At 37.9% G+C, this 23,371-nt stretch overlaps 1 protein-coding gene across 1 annotated transcript in view; it reads left to right on the plus strand.

Annotated features, from left to right (window-relative positions):
• The first annotated feature begins 1,792 nt into the window (after window positions 1-1,792).
• The window catches only part of LOC127422495 (TNF receptor-associated factor 4-like), a 49,534-nt gene continuing 27,955 nt past the window's right edge, over window positions 1,793-23,371 (plus strand). The window contains exon 1 of the mRNA XM_051666058.1: window positions 1,793-2,270. Within this exon, the coding sequence (XP_051522018.1) occupies window positions 2,128-2,270 (143 nt within the window). The 5' untranslated portion in view covers window positions 1,793-2,127. The remainder of the gene's footprint in view (window positions 2,271-23,371) is intronic.

A 23,371-nucleotide genomic window follows, 5' to 3' on the forward strand; every position in this document is an offset into this window, starting at 1 on the left:
TTAGTTTTGGTTTGGTTTTCTTTTAAGTTTTAGTATTTTTTATGGCTGCCAAAGCAGAAGCATTTACTGGTATCATTTAAAAATGTCTAACATCATTACATTTCTCAGGGCAGTCTTGTGTTACCTCTATCCAGTTGTATTATCATGTTTAATTCAGATTGTAAATGTTGCAAATATGGGTAAAGTGACAAAGGACATTTAAACTTGATCCCCACTGTATCCATATGAGTGTCCTTAAATCATTATTAATTATTTCTAAGCTAATCTTTATGAAGTAAACAATTAAAAGGATTGTTCACCCAAAAATAAAAATTCTCTCATCATTTATTCACCCTCATGACATCCCAGATGTGTATGACTTTCTTTCTTCTGCAGAACAAAAATTAATAGTTTTAGAAGAATATTTCTGCTCTGTAGGTCCATACAGTGCAAGTGAACAGTGACCAGACCTTTGAAGCTCCAAAAAGCATACACAGGCAGCATAAAAGTAATCCATAAAACTCCAGTGGTTTAATCCATGTCTTCAGAAGGGATATGAAAAGTATGAGTGAGAAACAGATCAATATTTAAGTCCTTTTTTTTTTTTTTTACTGTAAATCTTGACATCAGCAGTCTCCTTGGCGATCATGATTTCAAGCTCGCACTCTGCCAACTCTACTAGGAAGTGTAATCGAGCTTGAATCATGATTGTTCCTGTAGACTGCAATTGCAAGATGTACAGTGAAAAAGGATATATATATTTTGGTCTGTTCTCACCCAAAACCGATTAGATTACTTCAGAAGACATAAATTTAAACACGTATGGAGTACTTTTATGCTGCCTTTATGTGTTTTGTGGAGCTTCAAAGATTTGGACCATGTTGATTTGTGTTGTATGGACCTACAGAACTGAGATATTCTTCTAATATCTTTGTTTGTGTTCACCAGAAGAGAGAAAATCATACACATTTGGAATGGCATGAGGATCAGTAAATGATGAGAGAATCTAAATTTTTTTGGGTAAACTATCTTTTTAACTTTTTGAGGTTTTAAATTGATGATTTTACTTTGGGATGTGTGGCAGAGCTCATTTCATGACCACCAGAGGGAAAAGCAATGGTAAAGAAAATGACAAAACATTTTGAGGTGTAATGCTTGAAAATGATACATTATGATTTATGATGTAAAAGTGCATAAGAAAATATAAAAATGAATTCCAAACACTTTGTATATATTTTCTAGAGAATATTTTTTCCTCAATCCCACTTTACCACTTAAAGAAATCTGGGATTTGGTAAAAAGAGGGCCACTTCCCCGTAGTAAGCATTTCTTCATTTTTTGCTTTTGACTAAAGTAGAAGACATCCTAAGCTTTCTTCAAAGGTATAATGTTACGTTATGTGTGTTTGGATCATAATTAAAAGTGTCAAGAAATGGAAAATTTCCAAAAGTGTCCCACTTTTCCCATATTCACCCTAGTATATCAAAAACTACAACTAAAATGAATTTGAGACAATGTTTATTTTTATTTTAGTTAGTTTGGGATTTCCCCCTCCCCCCAGTAATTTCAGTTTTTATTATTATTTTAGTTAGCAAAAATGTTTATAGTTATAGTTTCAGTTTTCGTTAACTATAATACCACTGACTCACAGACAGTACTACTGTAGATACTGTAAATAAGCTTCCTTGCTGATTAGGGGCCGAGAGAGAGAGAGAGAGAGAGAGAGAGAGAGATTTAAATGTGGCTCCTCCCTCATGAAAAGTGGGTGGGGCTTCATATACCTAAACAGATTGGATTCGGGCTTTGTCTTTAGGCTGCCAGTGTTGTCAAGACGGGCGGTGAGAGACGCGTTGTGAACGTGCATCATTGCGTTCATTTCGGTTCATCAAAGAGCGCGAGCGCTACATCGACAGGCTGTTCATACAGACAGACCGTGGCTTTAGGCTGTCATCCTGATGTTGGACCGAGCCTTGTTGCACGAAAGAGGAAGCTGAGAAGGAACAATACCGAGAGAGCTTGTGTATCGTTGGCAAGTAAATATAAATTTTCAGACCGAGTCCGTCTTCTGTCGACAGCGCCTTACCAAGTGTCACTGCAGAGGATAAACAGAAGCCAGTTTCTCTCGGCGCTTATTATAACACAAAAGCAATGCCGGGCTATGACTACAAGTTCCTCGAGAAACCCAAGAGACGCTTTCAGTGTCCTCTCTGTAGCAAAGCGATGAGGGAACCCGTCCAAGTTTCCACATGTGGACATCGATTCTGCGACACCTGTCTGCAAGAATTTCTCAGGTAAGAATTCACCTTTGACAACACATTTGCGCGTGAGGAATGACACGTGACAACAACAACAACAACAGTAAAATAATGTATAGGATAGACATGACCACATTCTTCTTTCCTTTTACAGCAGAGGAGATGTTTGTTTTAAACACCAACTTGTGTAAGAATGATAATAAACTAAGTCATAGTTTCACAAGATGACAGACATTTGACGTTTTTATAGCTGCCCGTAGGCCCTCGATTAATCTGGCAGCCAATAGGAGACTGCGAATGATGTGTATTCAAATATCATGTAAATGAAGTTAGTTTCTGTAGTGTCAGGAGGTTAACAGATGTAATTGGTGGGAAATGCTGCACTAACCACCCTATAGAAAAAGCAAAGGTGTCAGTTGGGTTTTAAGGTGAACAGTTTAAATCCTGGTATCAAAAGCAGCACTTTAACACTGTGACAGAAGTTCCTGCTTTACTATATCAAAACATAGGTTTTGTTGCATCATCATGACTGGAGCAGACAGTGAAGATGTTGCCTAAACTAAAGGGAATTATGGAGGATGTCAATATTTAGATTTTACCTCCTGCGTCTTGTCAGATAACCTTTTCAGACCTGTGTGTGTGTGTTAAGGCAGTAGAGACCCTCAGCTCTGGTCCTGTCTGTCATTAAAGACCCAAAGTACTGCTTAGGGGTCCCTATCTCACAGGTGGGATTAGGAAGGGATTCCTTATTTGGAATCAGGGCCAGTTTGCCAGAAGAATGGCAGAGCTTTCATTTAGCACTAATTTGTGCTGCAGTCACTTCAGCAACTTTTTTTATTATATGTATGTTCTGTAAAAATATACAAGATAATACAACTTGCCATTCACCTTCCAGTATGAAAAGCATCAAATTATGCCAGCGTAAATGCTGGGAATTTACTGAACATGGTATTTATTGGTAACACTTTACAATAAGGTTCCATTAATTAACATTAGTTAATGCATTTGGTATCATGAACTAACAATGAATGAAATTTGTTTACAGCATTTATTAATCTTTGTTCACAGTGCATTAACTAATGTTGACATATACAACTTTTGATTTAAAAATGTATTACTATACAGTACTGTGCAAAAGTTTTAGGCACTGGTGAAAAATATTGCATAGTGAGGATTTCTTCAAAAATAATGAAATAAATAGTTTTCATTGATCAATTAATGTTACACAAAAACAGTAAACTTAAAAAAATTTAAAAAAAAAAAAAAAAAAAAAAAAAATTTGCCTTCAAAACAGCACCAATTCTCCAAGGTACACCTGGACACAGTTTTTCTTGGTTGTTAGTAGATAGGATGTTCCAAGCTTCTTGGAGAATTCGCCACAGTTCTTCTATCTATTTAGTCTGTCTTAATTACTTCTGTCTCTTCATGTAATCCCAGACTGACTCGAAGTTCAGTGGTGGGCACTGTGGGGGCCATGCCATCTGTTGCAGGGCTCCCTGTTCTTCTATTCTAATCTTTTCTATTTGCAAAAGGAATGTTTGTCTAAAATGTATATTTCCCATTGACACACTAAAACTGAAATCTTAAGACAAATGTCTTTGTTAAACATATTATGTGTCTAAGACTTTTGAACAGTACTGTATGTTGAAATTTTAACAAAGATGAATACATTCTGTAAAAGTATTGTTTATTGTTAGGTATCTAATGTTGTTTACTTATGTTAACAAATGGAACCTTATTGTTAAGTGTTACCAAAACATAATATTTTATGTCATAGCTGATATGGGCAGAGTAGGGAACATGAAAGCATGAATAGATTTTTTTGAACATGCATTATCAGTTCAGTTAAATTTTGCAGAGCATCCATAACAAAGGGACGATGCGATAACTGTGCAAAACTTCCTTGCTGTTTTAAAATAGGCCAAAGATTCTATCTGCTTTTTCCACATATCCAAACAGGTTATGTTTCTTTCCTGCATGTTGTGGAATATAAACAGGATTTTCACTGATGCTCTGTTGCAAGATAAGCAGTCTCTTGGCAAGTTTGCATCTTGCTCCGACTCCAGTGAATGCAGGTATAGTATAGTTGAAGAACCATATTTTGGAGAGAGGGAGGAAGAGGGAAGCACATGATGCATTTCCCCTAAGGCTCTGTGTCTTTATATACTATTCTCCGAACTTGCTTAAAGTAAACTCTTTGTCTCACGCCTGCTTATGAAAGGATTCTTTTAGAAGCATGAAAACATTTTCATAATAAGAAGAAAGGTCATAACATATAAGACTAAATGTAGCCAGACCAAACTTATGAGTCATCAGGTCATTAGTGCTTCACGGAGAAGAATCAACCAACTTTTTCTTTGAAAAGACTTTTGTCACTAACTAATGAGTGACTTATTTTACACTAGTTAAAGCTACGCCTACAGTAATTAGAGGTATTTTTTTTTGCACCATAAAGATAACATATCCTGTAAGACTCATACAGAAAAGCATTCATGACTCTATCCACAGTCCTTACATTTATATACTGTATACTTGACAAAATACTGTCCATTCAAGTTTTTCTTGATTTTTTGGAGTAGTGGCATTGAACTTTAATAAACCAAATTGGCTCATTAAGTTGAACTGATCTCTAACCGTTAGATTAGACATTACTTATTGAATTAATGGTCGTTATCATTCAGCACATTCCCATAGTACTGCTGATTCTTATAGCTTACATTTGGAATTGATGTTTAATCAGGATCACAAGACCTAGATCTTAGATGATATTAAGAATACAAAAGAAAATATCTCGCAAGCTCACGAGGTAGCACGTGCAGGAAAAGTCTGCGTTTTGGTGACAGCGTGAAAACTACCACCTGTATTATCCATTGTTGTGTATGGTAAACATTCAAAATTATTCCATCCGTCAATACAGTCAGCCTCTGATCAGTTCAGACCTGCTATTGCATTGGGAAATTTTGCCACATTCGTGAGAGTTTACATCTGCCGTGTTCTTGCTCAACAAAACCCAACTATGAATCACCATCTGCTGCATTTTAACCATTATCAGAAAAAGCCTCCAGCTATTTCAGCTTGAATCGCATGCTGCATGCACACCTATAGACTCGCCCTTCTAAAACTCGGGTTCAAAATAGGTCCTGAATCATCTCAGTCAAACTTCATTCACTTAAGGTTTGTCCCATGTATCTCGGCATGGCAGCAGGCTTTGACTTTGGTCTGCCGTTGGTTTATTTGCATTGTAAATGGAGTGAGTTTCTGGTGAAAGAGGAATGTGTAAGGAAGGCAGTTATCTCAGTAGGCCTAATTAGCACTGGGAGGGTCATGAGGGGCAACCCTCAGGGCTTATCACTCTGGCAATCAGCTGAGTCACATGACCATGTCACTAATGCATTATAGGCGAACCTTGAGCTAAGGGCGTTTGGTTCACCGCCATCACACAAAAGAAGTTCTCATAATATGGGCTAACATCTCTCAATGCACAAAATAAGGGTGCACATTGTGTGATAAAGCTACGGTTTAGGCCAGTTAGAATAGCCAAATATGCTCCTGTTCAGGCTATTTAGCTTGGTGTGGTTTCTTAAATAAATAAAAATTCTGCACATAACGCACATGCCTTCATGTACAAGTCATCCATAATTCAATAAAAATCACACAGTGTTCATATTTGTTACAAAACCTAGTGAGCTGCCTTGCTGTCTACTGTTTACATAGGCAGCTGCCTTTTAAGGCAGCTTCTTAACTGAAATAGAACCTCTTAAGCCTAGTGTACACTACACGACTCAAACTCGTCTCCTTTGATGTTTTGAGTCAGCGACTGGTCTGTGACTAGAAGTCTCGGATCTCATGATCTCACAACGGTCTTGTTGTGAGCGCACTCCTGCAACAAACCCCGAGAAATCGCAGACGTTACGACAGATTTCAAACCAGCTTGATATCTAGATGTCTTGTTGTCAGATATGCGCACTGTCCTGACGAACAAAAGACCGACAATGAGCAAAAGCCAATGAAATACAGAAAGAGTGCCAGAGGAGAGCAAGGTGTTGGGAAGCAGGAGGCCAAAAATAATTAAAAAATAAAATAAAACATCACCCACATCTACATTTAGTATTTTCAGCCTTTTTTTTTTTTTTCTTATTTTTTTCTTTGCAAATAAGAGTGAAAATAGGCAGGAGCCATTCTTTCATGTTTGTTGACATGTTTTCACAAATAAACTGTGCAAGTTTGGGAATTAACTATGTTATAATTTTAAGATGCATTTTGGGCGATCTGTTTGAAACGGGACGACGCTAAATAAAGACAGCTGTAACGTGGTCCAAACTATTTTGAGATTTTTAATCCTTAAACAAATTTAGACTTTGGGCTCATAGTGCCACAGCCATCTAATAAAACAAGAGTTCAGACTTTGCCGGTTACGTGCAGATTTAAAGGGAAATAACAGATTTTTTTGGGGGGGGGGGACTTCTTTTCTACATACGTTGACTGTTAAAGTTCCAATTTCTACCATACATTTTAAGAATTTCTCTGCTAAATAGTCTCTGGTTCAGGCCTGGCTCCAGCTGTAAAATGTAAGGTGGGCCATAGCACCCGTCGGGTGGGCCGAACAGTTGGAGGGGTGGGTGTAGGTGTAGTTCTCAAGGTGGGCCAAGTTCATGATTGGGTGGGCCAGGCCCACCCAGGCCCCCCTGTGGAGCCGGGCCTGCTCTGGTTTGACATTAGTATGTGGGTAAGCTAACAGTGTAATACTCTAATAAACATTACAGTGCATATCACTCTCAAAAATTGGGGATTAACACACTTTCAATTAGATTGAACTTTTTATTTATGCATTCAGTATTGAATGAAATACATTTACATTTATAGTCAACATTTCTATAGTCGACAGACGTAATTGATTTCCATAGAGTTAGATGTTATCATATGGCTAAGCTAACAACGTGATACTCAAATAAGCAAAACAATACATAGCACAGAAATATTGGGTAAAATAACCCATTTTTAATTAGATGTAACATTTTATTGATACTTGTGGAATTTTATGAAATATAGGTACATTTATGATCAACATTTCTCTCGACTCTTGTCACAATGCATTTTGAGATTGCTTTCTCCACAAAGCATAAATGCAATGCTGCCTTAGAATTTAGCCACGATATCTTAAAAGGCACCATAATGTTGCTGCCTACCTTTTGGAGCAGACTGTTATGCCTAAACATGCTGTCTAGGTAGGCAGCTCAGTAAGTTTTGGTACAGAGCTGATATATCTAGCTTTAAACACATATGCAGTTGGTCTGTTCTCTTCTTAGAGAGTGTGAATATCTGTATGTCTTCCTGCATTCTCTTGAGGGGTGATGGTCTGTAGTATGTGCAATCTGAAGCTGCAACAGAAGGATGGGTTTAACCGGGCTAGAACAAGGTAACTGGTGACAGGCAAAGGTAGGAAAGAAAGATTGACGTCTTTCCTGCTAGGGCCATCTGTGTAAACAGCATCTTTTTTACATTAAAGCTCAATGAATTGCCCTCTGTCCATTGTGATACAGAGAGGAGCCTCTTTGGCTGTCACAGATAGTGAGTGGTTCTCTAAGGAATTGGTGCTTTAGAGGAAGCATTGGTGCCAGGGAAGCCAGGCAGGGTAGGGCAGCTGGGAGACTGTGTCCTCCTCCATTGAGACTGATGAATGGTGACTGGGCATCCTCTTTCACTTCCTGCTCAGCCTTATCAAAGACCCTCAGATTCTCTCCCAGGTGGCACAGATCATCTGTGTCAAGAATAAGCAGAGAACGAAACTAAAGTCTCGAGTCACACTTAAGTCGCGATTAATTTGACTTGAGACTCTACTTAGACTTGAACGCAATTGACTTGAGGCTTAACTTGAACTTTAAATTAGAGACCTGTGTAAACCAACATGTTTGAAACTGATTACTGTTCAGAAAGGTTTATAGAACTAATATCGTGGTCACACCAAACACGTTTTTGCATCAGCCCACACTGTTTTTCAATTGTTTTTTCTATATTAACGTGTATCAGATGGACTTCTTTGACCGTTGCGCTGCATCTCACTGTTTTTTTTTCAGCGTCGTGAGGTTAAAAAGAACTTCAACTTTTTAACTTCAACTTTGTTCAAGACACCTTGTACAGAAAAGTATTACTTTTATTCTGATAGAGACCAACCAATAAACAAACATAATTTCAGATCGATACAAGACGGGCATTAAATTTTAGCTTGCCTCCTATACAACACTTTATATTAAGAAAATAAATATCAGTAAACAAATTTGGTTATCAATTCCATATTTATTTACGCAATGAAAATGACTCGTCAATAACCTATAAAACGTTTCCTTCGTCTTGTTCCAAACCCCTATGTTGTCTTTCTTGGAAGTTAAAGTCGCACGTTTTTGTACGAGCCAACTCGTAGGATTTAGAGCAACGAGGCTTTCAGTCTGAATGGCCCCTTAGACTTGCCCTTGAAAGACTTGACTCTATGTCAGAAACTTATGAACATGTCTGCGAATAATTCATGTAGCATTTGGAAAGTTCAGTGCTTCAAGCTCATCCGTGAATCTTAATTAAGAGCTGAGCTATACCACACAGTTGTTTTTTTGTCAATACATAGTGGAGAGAAAGTTAGCAACAGTGTACTATTGATTGTCTTCCTGAAATAGACTCGGCAGTTGCCGCTTCAGAAATCCCAATGTGTCCACAGCTTTTAGACAGCGGTCCAACAAATGAAATAGCCTCGGGTGCTACACTGTCCTAATCCATAAATATGTTTCCGCAACTACTGCTGAGAGAAAAAGTAAACTGGGAATGTTCATATGTCCTGTCAAGTAAAGTCAAATCAATCCATGTAGTGGACAAAAACATGACTTGTTACGTCTAATATAGCAAGGCACGTGAGAATCGGTTGACCTGTGAAATTTACCACAGCTGTAATGTTTTATTGCAGCCAAGGTTACAAACAATGCTATGGGAACTAGTTGAAATATCTTCATTTGTGCTGTTCTTCATAGGTTACAGAGTTCATAAAGGATTTCATGTGCTGTTTCTCAGCTGTTTTGGTTTGAATAAACAGAGATCAGATCCTGTATGTGAATGATGTCATCGAAAGGGGACTTTGGGGAGGTCATTATTAGAGTTATGGACCCCAGCTCCAGCTGTGAACAGGACATTATATAGCAAAAGTTTGCATCCGTTCCACACAGCTGCAAGCAATGGTGGGAGCATTCCCTCCTGGCATAGGGTGAGGTTGTTATTGAGAACCACTCTACATTTCATTGCATTTAAATGTTTTGAATCAACGGTTCTTTGGTTTAAAGTGCCGTAAGGGTTCTGTGTTAATTAACGTTGTAGAGGGTGTTATTAGGAGTTAAAGGACTTGTTCAGTGTAGGCGACACAAAAAGTGGGCGAGCTCTTAACATTCCTCTCTGGATTTTTTTTGCCCCATTCAAATGTCCACCGTCTGCAAGTGCATAGACAAAATTCCTTTGTGAAAGAGTGTGGTGCTTTACAGTCTTGGACACTCATAGGTATTGTCATTTCACACAAAAGGAGTTCAGAAACATAGATTGGGGAGGTTCAGGGCATGCCCAAACATGTCTGTAGCTATAGATGAATTGTATAACCATAACTTTACTCCCCCTTGGGTGCAGACACAAAATGAAGTATTTCAGTTATGCAGTAAAGCACTTTGTCACTCACTCTAGACCTATCAGAGAAGCTTTATCAGCTGGCATACATCAAGAACAGGCATGTGTTGAACTGTATGTGCCAGAGATGCATATTATATGTGCTTGCTAGCAGGGAAGCATCGCAATTACTGTTGCTTATACTTTGTGTTAGGGATTTGAACAAACTCTAAAATCTAAGTATTAAATTAAGGTTTGTAACTAATCCTGCACTATTTATGCTTGGGACATTAATGATGCCTCAAATAAGGTGGCATGTTGAGAAGTGTGTTAATACTTTTTATGCAATCAAACTTTCAATTTATACCTGGCAGACAATAATAAGGGCAGAAAAAATCCAAAAGACTTGAATTGAAGGAAGAATCCGAGCAATATCATGGGACCAGAATATCATATATACTGGGTGGATGGTCACTTTTGACTTGGGCAAGTAAGTAGGGATGGGAATCATTAAGTAATTTAACGATTCTGGTTCTGATTCCTCTTAAGAAATCTGGTTCCTTAACAGTTCTATTAACAATCATTGTAGTACTTAAAATATAGTGTGACGAGCAGGAGGGCGGGGCTGTGTCTATGCATGCCTGGCCCCCAATTGGGCTAATCAGCCGAGGAGAGGAATAAATGCAGCGGGATGCAGCAGTTCGAGAGAGAGAGAGCCACACACAGCTGCCGTGTGTGTGTTTATGTTTTGTGTGTTTTTGTTTAAGTTTAAATTAAAATATTACTTTGACTGTTCATCCTGTTTCCGTTCCTCCTTGCCCATTTTAAACATCGTTACATTGGTTCCGAAACCCGGGAAGGAGGAGGGATGCGCTGTCGGGGAGTCCTCACACTACCATCCGGCCAAAGGATCAGGGATGGATCGGGGGATGGAGTCGCCGCTGCCGGCCACCTGGACGCGGAGGAACGGTCGCCGTCCGCGAGGGGAGGTGGGGCTCGCTGCCGGCCACCTGGAGTGGTGGAGCCGCTGCCAGGGGCGGAGGGGCTCGCTACCGGCCGCCCGAATGCGGAGGGGCGTTCCATCTGCCAGGGGTCGGAGGACTCGCTGCTGTCTGCCCGGGGAGGAGCATCTGTTGTCTGCCAGAGGGTGGAGGACTGGTCGAGGACAGGTGACAGCGTGTCTGGGAACCGGCGAACACCCCCCCCCCATCATGTTGGGTGTTCCTCGGCCTGATGCGGAGGAGGGTGGGGCCAGTTCGGGCTGCGAGTGCGCACGGCAGGCCCCCAATCAAGCTAATCAGCCAAGGAGAGGGATAAGGCCAAGCCGGATGCGGCAGTTCGGGAGAGAGAGAGCCACACGCAGCTGCCGTGTGTGTTTATGTTTGTGTCTTTAAGTTTTCATTAAACATTATTTTGATGGTTTGTCCGGTTCCCGCCACCTCCTTGCCCATTTTAAACCCTGTTACGTATAGATCTTTTTTTTTTCTTTTCATTTTGTAAAAATAGCAGTAATTTCACACATTGTCATATTAACAACCATCCAGGAATTATTCTGATTTAAGTCTCAGGAGCCTTAAGTACACACAGAGTAATGATTCATTTCGAGTCAGACATGATGAAATAATGACTAGCGGTTCAGAAAGTTTTTTATTCACTATGAAGAACCGACTGATAAGAGTCATTAATTTGGGAGGTAGCGCTGTATGTTTTGCGGTAAAGATTCAAATGAACCGACTTGAGCCATTAGTTCAAGAATTAAACTACACTGGTTATGTTGAATTTTTCGTGCTGTAGATTAAAAAAAGATTGGCTCATAAGAGTCATTCATTCGTGAATCGGTCTACGCCGGTAATGTTATATGTTTCATGTTGTAGATTAAAAAAGAACAGGTTCATAAGAGACGTTCGTTTGGAAAGTGGATTACACTGGCAACTAGGGATGGGAATCGTTAGGAATTTATCCAGTAGTTCTTTTAGTACTTTTGAGGAAGAATTCTCATTTTCAAATAACTGCAATTCTTATTGCATTTACTCTCATCTGCAGTCTGTTGCCAAATGATGAGATCCTTTAAGATTTCTACAGAGCAGATATAACAAGTCAGAAATAAATTTAATACAATTCTAGTAAAAGTTGTGTTTGCTGACTTTTTAGAGACATATATCCAATCCAATAATTGCTCATAACTAGGCTATATCTGAACTGTATCTAAACAAACAAGAAATGTGATGGCATGTTTCATTCATTTATTTAAAAATATATATATAAATTCCTTGTATTACAAAACTTGTGTATGTTTTATTAAACATTGTCATATGAACAACCAGTCAGAAACTGCACAGGTCTAAAGTCACATGACATAACAGTAACAATTCCAGAGACAGTTTAGACCAGTGGTTCTCAACCCTTTTCCTGGAGCCCCCCAACATGACATATTTTGGATATCTCCCTTATCAAACACACCTCAGTCAACTCATCAGCTCGTTAGTGGAGACTCCAAGACCTGAATTAGGGTGTCAGAAAAGGAAGATGTACAAAATGTGCAGTGTTGGAGGGGCTCTAGGAACAGGGTTGAGAACCACTGGTTTAGAGTGTGTTCTGTTGTCTAATGTTGTACTTCAAGCTTGTAAGACTTCAAAAGTTCTTAATCTATTTTGAGTTGGACATTCATAACTTGCACATTAGGATAATATTAATGCTAGACCGGAAGCACTGTATGTTTTGCACTTTTTAGATTCAAAAGAACCGGCTCATTTGAGGCATCCTTTCTGGAACTGGACTGTTCCGGAAGCGCTGTATGTTTCGCGCTGTAGATTCAACAGAGCCAGTTCATAAGTCATTTGTTTGTGTGTTTTACACTCTTGACCCAGTAGAGGGCAGCGCTGCTGCAGAAATGCGCTGCTGGAAATGCTGTCAGAGTATTTCAGTACGGTGCTCCAGCCGCATTGGCAGAACATTCACGCAGGGGAACCGTTAATGGAACCGAAAGTCATGAAGATCATCCAATTCCGGGTTTTGTAAAGAATGGATCCGGTTCTGAAAAAGAACCGGTTCTCAGTTCCCAACCCTTCTGGCAATGCTGTGTTTCGCTCTGTAGATTATAAAAAAGAACGGCTTATAATAGTCATTCGTTTGGGAATCGAACTACACTGGTTATGTTTCATGTTTCGTTCTGAAGATACCCCCCCCCCAAAAAAACGGCTCAGAAGAGTCATTTGTTCAGGAATCGGACTACACTGTTAATTTTGTATATTTCATGTTGTAGATTAAAAAAATAACCGGTTCATAAGAGTAATTTATTGGGAATAGTACTACACCAGTAACGCTGTATGATTCATGCTGTAGATTAAAAAAAAGAACGGCTTATAATAGTCATCCATTTGGGAATTGGACTACACTGGTTATGTTTCATGTTTCATGCTGAAGATACCCCCCCAAAAAAAACGGCTCAGAAGAGTCATTTGTTCAGGAATCGGACTACACCATTAATGTTATATATTTCATGTTGTAGATTAAAAAAATAACCGGTTCATAAGAGTAATTTATTTGGGAATAGTACTACACCAGTAACGCTGTATGTTTCATGCTGTAGATTAAAAAAAAAGAACGGCTCATAACAGTCATCCATTTGGGAATTGGACTACACTGGTAACATTGTTTGTTTCATGCTGTAGATTAAAAAAAGAACACATTCATAAGAGTCATTAGTTTGGGAATCGGGCTCTAATCATGTGGTATGTTTCACACTGTAGATTCAAAAGAACTGGCTCATAAGAGTGTGGTAGCACAGGAAACAATGTCACAGTATTAAACTGAAAATCAGTAGTCAGATTTGTCATTAATCAGAAAACCAGAGTATTGAGTCATGAAAATCATTCAAGTCCACTAATTATCCAGTGAGTTTTGCATGGCCAAGTACAACTCAGAAAATTTACAAATCAGGTTTTAATAGTATCTGCAAATCATATTTATTGTGTTGATTGTACATTCTGTACATTGCATGCCTCCTTTTTAACATTTACCTAATGATTTCAAGAGAAATAGCTTGTTATACATTTTTTATGTTGGTATTTTTCATCATGAATGAATTCAATGCTATACTTCATAGTATGTCTTTCTTACAGACAGTTGAAGGTCACTTCATCCAGATGCAATTAGTTTCTCTCCTCTAAATTATTCCTGTTCAACGCTATAGTAATGTAAACCTTCAGTTTTCCCTGTACTGGCTCTAAATCCCAGTCTCGGGCTGTTCTGCACACCCACATTAGTACATGCAGCCGATCTCTTGTGTGTTTTTCATTTGCTGTAACACCATCATGCCTTATCCTGTATTTGTCCAGCATGCGAACATAGTTTAATAAAAAATGATTGCATTTGCATGGGCTTTGAAGAGGGCTGGTGGGCTCAGACAGCTGAGAGAGCACTGGTGTGAGAACGCTATCTGTTGTGTAGCTGACAAGCAGGCATTTGAAGAATCTGCTTCTGAGGGGAGCAGCTGGGGTGGCCAGATCTCCAGGAAGGAGGTGCCTCACTCTCTAAGGGCACCTGTCTCAGTGAAAGGCTCTCTTGTAGAGCCCAACAGGTGTTGGCAGAGTGCTTAAGCTCTTCGGTTAAAGCGCACGCTCATTCAATGTTATTGGCTGTCAATTCCGGAGGCCAGCCGGAATTGAAGGTCACAGCCATTGGTTCCTTTCCGTAAAAGAGGCCCTGTGATCGCTACCTTCCTGCCTGCCCTGTGTAGATCCGCTCTTTATGACGGCTCAAAGATGCCCTTTCAGATCCAGCATGGCAAGTTACCCTCATCAAGCTCCCCAGGCTTATTCTCAAATGTGTCACCACAACACAATCTGAGACTCCCACATCCTGACCGATCCCAGGAAGTGACACTGATCCCATGAAAGAGAAAACAGAAAGAGACTTCCACAAGTTCAAGGCCAGGCACGCTGATGGTTTCTTCTGTGAGAGATGAGAAAGATGTTAAAGAGTTTCCTGTCTGAACTTATTAAACTTTTGGTGAATTTGTTGTTCTCTAAGCTATCCATTTTTTTACCTCTTGATATATAGAGTGTAAAATCTAAAATTGTACAATCTTGATGCATAAAGAAAACCCTAAATATAATTTATAGGGAAAGAGAGCCAAGGCTGTTGCTCAGTAGTAGAGTTGCAGGCTGTGTGGGAGAGCAAATGAGAGGATTGTGTTTCACTAATGTTATCTTCTCTGTGTGAGGGTACTCTGCTGTGGGTTGATGGTGCACGCTGGAGTTCTTATTAGCTACATGTGTGCACATCCAACATCCTAACAGACATGCTTCTCCCTTATACACACACACACCTCTCTCTCTGGCATAAAGAGCCTCACCTTCACCCCGTTACCATGGTCACTGAAGTTCCGGGCATAGGCATGAGTGAGGAATGCACATGCAGAATCCCTGATGAAGTGCTGATGAGTCTCCCACTCTGCTTTTCTCTAACTCTCTTTCTCTAATCAATTAAGTAAAACACAAATTGCCTTACAATTACATAATCCTCCTATGTCAGGAGATACCGGGTATCTTACATTTTTGTAGTCATGGAACTCTGAGACAGGCGGAGAAGACTTAGGAGGTGTGCTCGCAGGATGGTGGAGGTGAGTCACAGCATATTAGGTGCGTAGTCGCATTCAGCACACGGTGACTCAGACAAACATCTACACAACAACCGATAATGAGGGTAGAATCTTTTACTTTCACAAAGTGCTGCACCAACTTTCCAACTACTTCTACGGAGCTGACTCAATGGCATAATAAACTTTTACAGGACTCAACAGTAATGCTTTTTTTCCAGTAAGGATAGTTCAGATTCGTACGTGCCTTACCTACATTGTCTCTGGCCCATCTCAGAAATGATACAATTTATTTTTAGAATCATACTTTTATGTGTTAAAAATATATATATATGATATTTGTCATTAAATGTTTACATTTTATGTATTTAATAATTTTTTTTATTATAAATATAATTATATATGTGGTATTTATTTTTCTGTATGATATTGTAAATATCCATCTGAATCAAAATATTCAAAATGCATGGGTTTTATTGTTGTAGTCTACTGATTGGTTAACATTGTGCAAAAAATAAATGAATAAAACAACTAAATTAAATAAAAAATTAAAACAATTATTAAACATATCGATTCTGCATTTTGGTTATCAGACACGTAAAAAATATATCGGCATCTGTTGTAAAAAATCAATTTTGGTTAAATGACTGGTTGAAAAGTCATTCTTGCAATTTCAACAGCAAATCAAACAATTATTAAACTTATCAGTTCAGAATATCGGTAATCGGACACTTAAAATAATCAGTATTGGTGTCTGTTGTAAAAATCAACATTGGTTGATTTTCTAAAAAGTAATTCTCACAATTTCGACAAAACATCAAACAATTAGTAAACTTATCGGTTCTGCAAATCGGTTATTGGACACTTAAACATAAAATTGTCGGTATCTGTTGTAAAAAATCAGTATAGGTTTATATCTGAACAAGTAATTCTCACAATTTTGATTAAGCAACAAACAATTTTTAAACATGTTGGTTCTGCATATCGGTTATCGTACACTTAATCATAAAGTAATCAGTATCTGTTGTAAAAACTATATCGGTCGATCTCTAAACAAGTCTTTTTAGCAATTTCGACAAAACATCAAATGATTATTAAAACGATCGGTTCTGCATACACTACCGGTCAAAAGTTTTGAAACACTTGACTGAAATGTTTCTCATGATCTTAAAAATCTTTTGATCTGAAGGCGTATGCTTAAATGTTTGAAATTAGTTTTGTAGACAAAAATATAATTGTGCCACCATATTAATTTATTTCATTACAAAACTAAAATTTAAAAAAAATAAAAAAGTTTTTGAAATTGATGACTTGGACCAAATAATAAAGAAAAGCAGCCAATAAGTGCCCAACATAGATTGGAACTCCTTCAATACTGTTTAAAAAGCATCCCAGGGTGATACCTCAAGAAGTTGGTTGAGAAAATGCCAAGAGTACATGTCTGCAAATTCTAGGCAAAGGGTGACTACTTTGAAGATGCTAAAATGTAACACAGTTTTGATTTATTTTGGATTCCGTTTAGTCACAACATAATTCCCATAGTTCCATTTATGTTATTCCCTAGTTTTGATGACTTTACTATTATTCTAAAATGTGAAAAAAAAAAATTATAATAAAGAATGAGTGTGTTTCAAAACTTTTGACTGGTAGTGTAAGTTATTAGACACTTAAACATTAATATAATTGGCATCATATCTGTTGTAAAAAATCAATCAGTCATTCTCTGAAGTTATTCTTGCGATTTTGACATCTCATTAGGGATGTCAAAAGTACCGGTACTTCGGTACCAAGTCGATACTAATATAAAAAAGATATAATGATGCCATTGTTTCTCCAGTAACAGAAGTACTGAGCACCGACTCAATTAGATCCCCGTGTTGTCTGACTAACACACGACTGCTTTCAAATGCTCACACGCTTATTTGAGCACATGCTCTGTTATTCCTTTTACACCGAAATGGACAATTTCTCAAATTAAAATCATGATATGTCCTAGTGTGATTATTAAACCACAAAAGGATGTGATTTAATTAAATAAATATACAGTCTGCATGTGCTGCGAGCTTCAAAGTGAATGTTTGAAGCCGCTCTTACGCTAAAAACAGCCCATTTTATGAGCATCGTGCACTCTGCTTGTTGTAGTAGGTGACAGAAGAGATTGCCCCTTTACTGTGAAGTGTGCAGCACCTTCAGAATATATATATATATAATTTTTTTTTTTATTTTTTTTTTTTTATTATTAAATCTCAGCATTTTGCACTTTAATAATCCACTGGGCCATAGTACCAATGTATTATCCAGAATGAAACTACCATAAATAAAATACAAACAACAGAAAAGCCTTCACATAATAATAAATGCTTGATTAAAAATAAAAGCTAGACACATGAAATTTAAGAAATCTTGACAGAAATATATTACTACTGTTTGGTATAGTGTTATATTTACTGTAATAATGATAATTATGTTTAAGCAGTATCACTCAATCAAGAGTGCCGTATGTACTATGTAGGAGCTTGTATCAGTGTTTTCATTTATAATGTGATGCTCTGTTGTGCAGGAATTTATTTGACAAATATAAGTTAACCAATGTTGTGTTTAACATTATGCTGTGAGGATGTTTACTAAAGCACTTCATTTAATTAAAAAAATACAATGATATGTTGAAAAGTAATCCTTCTATTTACATTTGATTAAAGTTTATGAATTTATTTGATTAGGCACTATTTTAATGATGAAATTGAATTAAACTTTAAACATGAATCGGAAAACAGAATTTTTTAGTTTTTTTGGGGGTCATGGGATTAAGCAACGAATAAAACTAATTTCACTGGGTACTACTTAAAAAAAATAAAATAAAAAATAATAATCTTGCAGCAATGTTTACTTAATTAAAATAACACCAAGGAAACATGCAATTTTATAATTTTATTATTTAAATTGATAAATTTAACTTTGTTTAATAGGCTAAAGAAGTGTGTTAAATAGCATATTTCCTATTTTTTTGTGGTATCGATATTGGTATTGAGAACCATGGAATTTTACTGGTGTTGGTGTTACCGACTGCTGAAAATTTGGTATCGTGACAACCTTTAATCTCATGTATGTTAACCAGATAAATAACTTAACCTGACATATTTAAATCCGATCATTAGAACAACAATGTTCGATACATCACAAAAAAACAAAACACAATTTTTATTTTTTTTTTGCTTTTAATAAAACACACATACGGTCAAGAAGTGCAAGAAGTAGTAAATAACGCAGAACTGGCCCATATAGAACAAGTGACAGTTCCGTCAACTGGGCCAAAACACTGACCATGTGGCCATCATTACTGTTGAGCCATGCTTTTATGTGCCACATTGCTATCCAAATTTTCAGCACTGTAAACCGCATTTAGGTATTCTCACCCACTGTTTTTGAATGTTTTTAGTCACATGAGGAAACAGACATTATAATTAGATGGCGGAGCTGTGCAATAAGGGTGTGGTTGACTTTTTCCCTGGAGTGTCTATGGAATAGAGCAAAATCAAGCCTCCCACACAACACACAAACTAGTTTATTCTTCCGGTACCTGCTACTGTACAGCGACTCTTGCAGCATCACACAATGACGAGCTTTGTAGGTCTCGCATGTTAATGTTAAGCTGCGGATCAAGCCTTGCCTGTGCTAGCTAACATAGTTAACACTGTCAGCCTGAAGTCAACTAATCGCTCACCACCATGATTTATTTAATGTGTCTGTAGGAAAGGTGTGAAGGTGTGAAGCCCGTTGGCTCTGCACTGAAAAGTCACTGTGGCTCAAATATAGGCTGTGATATTCTGTCAGACTCACATTAAAAGACACACACACAGAATACAAATGTCGGGTTTGCGGTGGTTTGAGGGTGGAATGATGTCACGACTAGTCGAATTCAACATGGCTAATGGGCTCGATTAGTCGACTATTAAAAATCAGTAGTCATGCAACCCCTAGCCTTCACTAGTGCTGGATATGCATGAAGTTAATTTAGAGTTAATTCAAGCCATCTTTAGTGACACTCAATAACATTGGACCCACTAAGAGGCTTTTGTGTTGATGCTTCCAATGCATTCACTCACTGGATGACAAGTAGGTCATATCTCTATGAATGAGAAAAATAGGTACAACTATGAAGAACTGATGACAAGCTAAAAATGTTGGCTGACAAAATAGATATCAGTATAGATGGATAAATATTTGCTTGAGCTTTCTCTTTTAATTTCTACTGCTAAGCTCATGTAATGTAGGAAGGGATGTCTATTTTCAGGGATAACGAAAAATTAAAAAGGGCACCTGTCCAGCTCTGAAGAATTGTGGCTATTGCAAGCAAATGAAAGACCTCTCAGCCTGATAAGTATTTGTTGGCAGGGATTATCTGTTCATTCCACCTGCTGTCATGGTAGAATGACCATGAAATGAAGCACATGACATTCAGGAAGGGTAATCCATCCATCCTCAGTCACCAACAATCAGGATAAGCTCACCGCTAATTTCTGTCTGTCAAGTCTTGAGGTTGTGGCGCCAGTTTTGTCTCTAAAAATTTGTGAGGTGATGATAATAGAACGGAAACTGCGTCGGATCGTATTACCTGTAATTACGGTACTAACACAAGTGCTGTTTCACTGAGAACTTGTAGAGTAGTGTAGTGTAGAGAGAGTGTGCTAAAAGGAATCGACCAGGAACAAACAATCATATCATTTGATGTGCACCCTCTCTTTATAAGATCATATCTCCAATTTGTATTAGCCTTATTAATCTTTTAGGCCTAACAAAAAAGTTAAGAACGTTAGAACTGCCCACAAGCTTTATATCTTACATCCAAAGTTTTGAATGTGCTAGAAGGCTCTCAAACTGTTGCGAGATTATCCAAGAACCATTATCAGCTTGTTCCTAGATCTTCTCATTTTAATGAATTATGTATTCATCTTAGAATGTGCTTTGATAGCTTACTCTTTTGCAAGCCAGGCCCGTAGTCATCTTAACACATAAACTGTTTTGAACATCTCGCCTACCCAACTGAGAGGGCAAGAAGGCCTCACAGCTAAAAGATAAGCTAAAAATCCGCTAATCTTAAAGTCTTTTATACTTCACTTCTAATTTCCACATCACTGAACTCGCAATCCATTCAAACTGTTTAGAGGCTTTTAAAATCAGACCATCTTTGTCTTTGTCATCTGTATTTTGTCAGTCTGAAACACCCTCAAGGGTGACGTGTGTGGGCACATTTTGTGATGTCAAAATGTGCCCTAAATGTTCATTTTCGTAAATCAAATGCATGGTACATTAGCATACCATTTAGTTTGTCATCAGGCTTTGTTTTCTAATAGAGTGAAAGCTACGCGGACACCGAAAGTATATTTTGGCCTTTAGTCGGAGCAGACTTTTTTTACAGCATGATCACAAGTGAAGTCACCATGTTGCTATCGAAAGTTCCAGTACCCTGACGTCAGCCCCATTCTGCTGATTTACTGACAAGCGGCATCTCCCAACAGATGTTTTCTCATCAGTTCAAATGCGTTTACATTTTCATGTGGTGTGACCAGTGTTGGGTGTAATCCAATTATAAAGTTATTAGTTTATGTAATATAATTACTTTTAGTCAAAAAAGTAGTGTAATGCATTAAAATTTAAATTCTTATAATCAGATTACTGACTTTCAATTAATTTAATTACTTTTAAGTACATTATAGGGTAATACTTATTTGAAATATATTATTTATGTAGAATACATGAATTATGGCCCCATAATAAGTCATTGTGAAGGAGAAATGTGAGGTGCTGAGTGTATGACTTGTGTGTAACAATGAACAAGAAAGACATTTATTTTGAATTTGTTGAGTGGAAAAGTGTTTTAGAAAGTAACTTAAAAGTAAAGTAATTAGTAAAGTAATATGATTACAATTTTAGATAAATGATTAGTAATTTGTAGTGGATTACTATTTTTAAGTAACTAACCCAACACGCGACTGATGCGGAACCGGGATCTCGTCCCATGTCGAAACCAGGAAGTAATTGCGAATTCCTCTTTAGTGTTTTACATAATTTACAGCTAAAAACAACTCTCTTTTGGCATCCCTTGCTTGACATTTCATACTGGAGACCTTGCATTCAAAAACACTTCCCGCTTCGACCACTGGGGGCAGTACTTCTAATTTCACTAAACACAGACAGTTTAGCTCAAGACATGTCAACCTACTGTTTCCGAATTTACAGTGAGATTAGTCTAATTTCTAATTTGAAGGTATCAGAGAGCGTTTTTAAAATCGCCATTCTAGTGTTGACGAAAGGTGTAAACGTAGCAAAATCAATGCATTTTCAAACGAAAATGAACAAGTGTGGACATAGCCATAGCCAAGTTCTGGCACAAATGTACAAAATCACACTAACTACATGCAATATTTCTGTGTTTTATGTTTTTAAGTCAACGACCAGAAATTCACCAAACACCATTTTGTTTGCCGCAAATCTAACACAAGTAACCAACAAGTGTGGTGTAAATAGTTTTTGCAGGAGAATATGATTTTCTTTTTACAGAAAACATTGTTTTTAGATGTGGCTAGGACCTTGTTTTAGTTTGTGTCTAATAAAATATAGCATCTACTTTGACTGAGGTCTTTACACTGCTGAGTCAATACATTAGTGGCTTTAAGTGGTTTCTTGGCAGTGTCTCAGTAGTATGTGAAATTACAAAGAGATGCAATAGAGTAAGTGAAAACAGGGGACACCACATCTACATAATACAGGTTTAGGATGTTTCTTATTCTCTGCTCTGTTAATCTAGGATTATAATAACACACTAGATGAGTCCAATTGGCTGTATTTTAAAGGACCAGAAGCCATGAGTCTTAAGACTCCATCATTTATCCTCAAGAGAACCACTGTTTTCTAAACTCTTAAATCTTTGGATTAACAAAAACCTGAGCCATCCATTAGATGTGCTGGTTATCCATCCTCACAGTATCTGGGATTAGTGTGACACTTCAATAATGGCTTTAATATCTTCTGTTATTTTTAGCCCCAGAATCTCCTGACCCCCTCAAAATCTTCCTCATGCTGTGTCTTACCCGATCATAATAGTTAGCACTGAGATGCCGATCAAAGCATATTGCTGCATATGGGCAGCGTCTCTTTTCATAAAGCTGTCAGTGCAAAATAACATGCATATCTGTGGTGTCATTCACTCACATTCTTCAGGATTCCTATGGCGACGCTGCCTCCCCTCAAAGCATGTGCCTTCTCATGGATGAGTGTACTGCAAACATCTTCCCTTTTTAGAAGGAGCTAAAATTAGACCTGCTATCTGTAATTAAACGGCAAACTAGGCCTGTCGAAAGAACTTTGTTTGCCATTCATGCCATATTTTTCATGATTGTGCGCAAGCATGCACGTATGCATGCGTGGATATGTAGGATGCAAACAAGAGAAAGTGACAGTACAATGAGTGGGAGACAGAGAAAGTAGAAGAAAAGGGGGACGACATTCAGAGCGAACATCAAAGCAGAGGCTGTGGCACTTTCACATCTGCATTTGACTACAGCTTTTAGCACCTCTACACAGACCAGTGTCTCCTTCTCACATGTGTGCGAAGTCTAATGGAGAAACTCTATTTAAATAAAAGCTGTAGCCACTTAGAACGTTCACATACGAAATCAATCTCTCACCGATCCTCTTTCAAGTCGGAATCAAAGCTCAGCTAGAACCATTATACTCTCTTGACACTGTGCAGAGGCAGTCAGTTTCCAGTTTTAATCCCAGTTATTTTGAGTCTCATTTACCCCTGGTTTTAGCATCCATCTCGGGTGGTCTGATAAAAAATGGACAGCACTAAATACAGGTGTAAACGAAGTCTAAAATGTTTTGTGATCCAGTCTCTCAAACCACTTTC

The sequence above is a fragment of the Myxocyprinus asiaticus genome, chromosome 31 (genome assembly GCF_019703515.2).
Source record: "Myxocyprinus asiaticus isolate MX2 ecotype Aquarium Trade chromosome 31, UBuf_Myxa_2, whole genome shotgun sequence".
NCBI lineage: Eukaryota > Metazoa > Chordata > Actinopteri > Cypriniformes > Catostomidae > Myxocyprinus > Myxocyprinus asiaticus.